Source organism: Rhinichthys klamathensis, unplaced genomic scaffold (genome assembly GCF_029890125.1).
Source record: "Rhinichthys klamathensis goyatoka isolate OS25496 unplaced genomic scaffold, OSU_Roscu_1.1 h1tg000685l_1, whole genome shotgun sequence".
NCBI classification, from domain to species: Eukaryota; Metazoa; Chordata; class Actinopteri; order Cypriniformes; family Leuciscidae; genus Rhinichthys; species Rhinichthys klamathensis.
The window spans coordinates 146,248-152,230 of NW_026607114.1; the positions used below are offsets into that span (position 1 = coordinate 146,248).

The 5,983-nt window shown below is 42.1% G+C and overlaps 1 protein-coding gene across 1 annotated transcript; it reads right to left on the minus strand.

Annotated features, from left to right (window-relative positions):
- Window positions 1–291: 291 nt before the first annotated feature.
- On the minus strand, window positions 292–3,854 carry avp (arginine vasopressin). Its single transcript, XM_056241953.1, has 3 exons — window positions 3,698–3,854; window positions 1,446–1,650; window positions 292–638 (listed from the first exon to the last, which is right to left on the minus strand). Exons 1-3 carry the CDS (start codon window positions 3,815–3,817, stop codon window positions 499–501), a joined length of 465 nt encoding a protein of 154 aa, XP_056097928.1. The 5' UTR covers window positions 3,818–3,854; the 3' UTR covers window positions 292–498.
- Between the last annotated feature and the right edge of the window lie 2,129 nt (window positions 3,855–5,983).

Below are 5,983 nucleotides of genomic sequence, written 5' to 3' on the forward strand. Positions count from 1 at the left end.
CAAACTGAAACAGGCTGCATGTGTTTAGCTTTAATTCTTTCATGCTTCTTTCATTGAGTTTCTTTTTCTTTAGCATGCAACACTTTTTGTCCTTTTCTGATGTTTGTGGTACAACATTTGAATGCATTAGATTTTTTTTTTAAGTGATTAAAGCATAAAGTTAAGTATCCTGTGCACTTGATTTATGTTTAGACCATAAAATAGTTTCAAACCTGATTGTCAGGATCTGCCAAAGACAGTTAGAGGATCAACAGGAGCTTCCAGAAAAGCCCACAGGCTTTCAATGCTAAGTGAGTATTAAATATCTGTTTTATATCCATACAAAGGCAGTAACAGGTCATGCTGCTTTTGGGACAATGAACTCGACCCAAAGTGCTTACGATAACATGAGTAAGAGAACTGCGATGACAAACCAGATTCACGTTCACATCCGTTTACTACATACAGTATGTATAAGTTGAGCAACACGTGTGAGTGAGTTACAGACACAGATCACGATCAGAAGGGTCTCTGTCTCCTCGAGGCCAGATTCAACAGATGCAGAAGCATTTCTCCCGAAACACTCTTCAGTCCAACGCCGTCTTCAGCCGGGAGAAACCGGACGTCTTCAGAACATTCTGGATCCAGGGAACATCCCTCTGCCGGATAAACCACATGCATTAGCTTAATCTGTCGGAGAATCTGTGATGTGGGACTGTGTAAAGGCTTAAAGGGACTGTGTAAAACTATTTTGCTAGTTTCAGCCCGACGCAACTTTCATTTTCACGTCCTGCGCCACGATGTTTAATCCTCATCCTTCCATCGGGTCATTTTGACCCGGAAAATATATAGTGTTCATCAGAGGGGTCCAAGCCCCTATAATGACCTTTTGTCGCAATTGAACCACGAATACACTCAAAACATTTTTTTTTTTACGGATTCGAGGAGTTTTGTGGTTGAAATTTAAAAAAGTAACGAATCCTTCCCTCTCGGGTCAAATCGACCCCCTTAGGAATGAATTGAATGCGAGGAATGCTTCAGTTCACACAGAAAAACAAAAAAATGCTCAGAATTCAAACTAAAAATGCTACAACTTTACCAAAAAATTATTTTATACTGTCTACATGTGTGTCTGAATGCACACTGAAGAGAAACTGGCTTTAGGACCCAGAGGAACAGCTCATTTACTCAATATAGAGATATAAGGCCATCTAGAGTCATGAAATATCATCTTATATTATTATTTTCCACAAGAGGTCGGCAAAGACACACAATGTGAGATATTTTGAGCTGACTCTGGTTGGTTTATTGGATGTGGCGCCCAAAACACACCCATTACTCATTAAGAGAATTGAGACGACATGAAATTCAGACATGCTATAAGTGCACTTGCGCCGTGCGCTTTAGATCGTTAAAATAGGGCCCTGTGTGCGTGATGTGTCTCATGCTCTCAGTGTTTTGCTCACCCGAGTGGCAGCAGACCCCCGGAGCGGCACACAGGCCCCCTTCGGCCCCGCAGGGCGACCCGCTCGACTCACAGGCTCCGGGCAGCAGATTCTCCTCCATGCAGTTCAGCGTCTCTGGGGACCCGAGCAGACACCCGAGCCCGGCTCCACAGCAGATCCTGGGGCCCACACACCGGCCCCTATTCCCAGGACCGCACGCCATACACTACACACACACACACACACACACATGCATACACACACATACACACACACACACATGCATACACACACACACACACACACACATGCATACACACACACACACACACACACATGCATACACACACACACGCGCGCACACACGCACACACACACACGCGCGCGCACACACACACGCACACACATGCACGCACGCACACACACGCGCGCACACACACACACGCGCGCGCGCACAAACGCACACACACACATGCACACACACACACACACGCGCGCGCGCACACACACACACACGCACACACATGCACGCACGCACACACATGCGCGCACACACACGCACACACGCGCACACACACATGCACACACGCACGCACACACACAAACACGCACGCACACGCATGCACGCACACACACACACACACACACACACACACGCACACGCATGCACGCACGCACGCACACACACACGCACGCACACGCACGCACGCCCACACACACACACACACACACACACACAAATAATTACATTGTTATTATTAATAATAATATTTTCATTATGTAAATTGATTATAACATAAATGCCATGTTGAGGAGATATTATAGTAATAATTGTAGTTAGAGATTTATTTTTATTTTCATTTTATTTGATTAATATTAGTAATTAGTAGTTACATAAGTTCTTAGACTTATTTGTTATTTTTTTAGTTTTTACTAATATTTTATTATTTATTATATATTTTATTATTTTTGACTCTTTAATTTTAGTTCAGTTTTAGTATTTTTTGTGTGAAAATTTCTATATAGTTTTATCAGATTTTTTATTGTCTGTATATTTTGTCTATAATTTTTTTCTATAATTTTTTTCTTTCAGTTTTAGTTTGTTATTTTAGTACATCAAATTATGAATGTTTTAAGTAAATATGTATTTTTATATTTTCCATTTTCTTTTTCATTTTAGTTTAGTTTTAATAAAAGATTTTTTTTGAAAATGTCTATAAAGTTTTATCAGATTTTTTATATCTATATATTTATATCTATATATTGTTTCTATATAGTCATTTGACACAGTGTAATCATAATGTCTATATATTTATATATATATATTAAATTTTAGCTCAGTTTTAGTACAAAAATTGTCTATATAGTTTTATCAGATTTTTTTATATCTATATTTTTTATGTTTATATAGGCCTATTGTTTCTATATAGTCTTGTGACATAATGTAATAATAATGACATTTTTTTCTATACATTTTTCCTTTCAGTTATAGTTTGTTATTTTAGTACGTCAAATTAATAATGTTTTAAATATATTTTTATTTTATTTTAATTTTAGTTCAGTTTTAGTAATTTTGTTGTTGTTTTCTGTCAGTTTTATTAGTTTTTTTTATGTCTATATTGTTTTTTGTTTTATCAGATTTTTTTTATGTCAAAATATTTTCATAATTTTTTCCATTCGGTTTTAATTTGTTATTTTAGTACATCAAGTTAAACTAAATGAAAATGAGAAATGTTAACTGAAATTAGGCAACTAGGTGTGTTTTTTATTTCAAATAACATTTATTTCAAGAAATGTTGTAGATAGTGATGGAGTGATGGAGTGATAGTGACGGAGATGGAGTGATAGAGATGGAGTGATAGTTATGGAGTGATGGAGATGGAGTGATAGTGATAGTGATGGAGTGATGGAGATGGAGTGATAGTGACGGAGTGATAGTGATGGAGTGATAGTGATGAAGTGATGGAGATGGAGTGATAGTGATGGAGTGATAGTGATGGAGATGGAGTGATAGTGATGGAGTGATAGTGATGGAGTGATAGTGACGGAGTGATAGTGATGGAGTGATAGTGATGGAGTGATGGAGACGGAGTGATAGTGACGGAGTGATAGTGATGGAGTGATAGTGACGGAGTGATAGTGATGGAGTAATAGTGATGGAGTGATAGTGATAATGATGGAGTGATGGAGATGGAGTGATAGTCATGGAGATGGAGTGATAGTGATGGAGTGATAGTGATGGAGTGATAGTGATGATGATGAAGGTGCAGTACCTCTCTGACGGGCTCGGATCTCTTGCCTCCTCTCGGGCAGTTCTGGATATAGCACGCGGACGAGAGCGCTGAGAGCGCGAGCACACAGAGAACACACACGCGCAGCAGAGACTCAGACATCTCCACACACACACACACACTGATCCACTGATGCTCAGAGACGCTTATATACACCTGCAGCTCCTCCTCCTCACACACACACACACACACACACCTGCGAGAACACATCGACCTTGAGGTTATTCTCAGTAGTTTTGCTCCAAAATGAGTTTCACATCAAATCCACAGGCTTTTTTTTCAGAAACACAAAGGCATATGGGTGGAGGTCAAAGGTCATCCCTCACGGGGTCTGTACTGTACTCTGAAAGGTTTTAAACATCAGAGGGTTAATATACGGTAGACTTCATATTTACATATATACTTCTTACAGTAACTTATATACATGTACACTGCCGTTCAAAGGTTTTGGATCGGTAATGTTTTTAAAAGAAGTCTCTTCTGCTCACCCAGGCTGTGTTTATTTGATAAAAAAATACAGTAAAAAATGTGAAATATTTTAGTAATTAAAAATAACTGTTTACTATGTAAATATATAGTAAAGTGTAATATATTCCTGTGATCAAAGCTGAATTTTCAGCATCATTACTCCAGTCTTCAGTGTCACATGATCCTTCAGAAATCACTCTAATATGATGATCTGATGCTCAAGAAACATATATGATTGAAAGTTGTGTTGAAAGTTGTGGCCAATATTTTAAAGATTCTTTGATAAATATAAAGTTCAAAAGAACAGCATTTATCTGAAATAGAAAGCTTTTGTAAAATTATACACTACTGTTCAAAAGTTTAGGGTTTTACACCACTGCATCCCACGCTTTACACCACTGCATCCCACGCTTTACTCCACTGCATCCCACGCTTTACACCACTGCATCCCACGCTTTACACCACTGCATCCCACGCTTTACACCACTGCACCCCACACTTTACACCACTGCATCCCACACTTTACACCACTGCATCCCACGCTTTGCACCACTGCATCCCACACTTTACACCACTGCATCCCACGCTTTACACCACTGCATCCCACACTTTACACCACTGCATCCCACGCTTTACACCACTGCATCCCACGCTTTACACCACTGCATCCCACGCTTTACACCACTGCATCCCACACTTTACACCACTGCATCCCACGCTTTACACCACTGCATCCCACACTTTACACCACTGCATCCCACGCTTTACACCACTGCACCCCACACTTTACACCACTGCATCCCACGCTTTACACCACTGCATCCCACGCTTTACACCACTGCATCCCACGCTTTACACCACTGCATCCCACGCTTTACACCACTGCATCCCACGCTTTACACCACTGCATCCCACACTTTACACCACTGCACCCCACGCTTTACACCACTGCATCCCACGCTTAACACCACTGCATCCCACGCTTTACACCACTGCATCCCACGCTTTACACCACTGCATCCCACGCTTTACACCACTGCATCCCACGCTTTACACCACTGCATCCCACGCTTTACTCCACTGCATCCCACGCTTTACACCACTGCATCCCACGCTTTACACCACTGCATCCCACGCTTTACACCACTGCACCCCACACTTTACACCACTGCATCCCACACTTTACACCACTGCATCCCACGCTTTGCACCACTGCATCCCACACTTTACACCACTGCATCCCACGCTTTACACCACTGCATCCCACACTTTACACCACTGCATCCCACGCTTTACACCACTGCATCCCACGCTTTACACCACTGCATCCCACGCTTTACACCACTGCATCCCACACTTTACACCACTGCATCCCACGCTTTACACCACTGCATCCCACACTTTACACCACTGCATCCCACGCTTTACACCACTGCATCCCACGCTTTACACCACTGCATCCCACACTTTACACCACTGCATCCCACGCTTTACACCACTGCATCCCACGCTTTACACCACTGCATCCCACGCTTTACACCACTGCATCCCACGCTTTACACCACTGCATCCCACGCTTTACACCACTGCATCCCACGCTTTACTCCACTGCATCCCACGCTTTACACCACTGCATCCCACGCTTTACACCACTGCATCCCACGCTTTACACCACTGCACCCCACACTTTACACCACTGCATCCCACGCTTTACACCACTGCATCCCACGCTTTGCACCACTGCATCCCACACTTTACACCACTGCATCCCACGCTTTACACCACTGCATCCCACGCTTT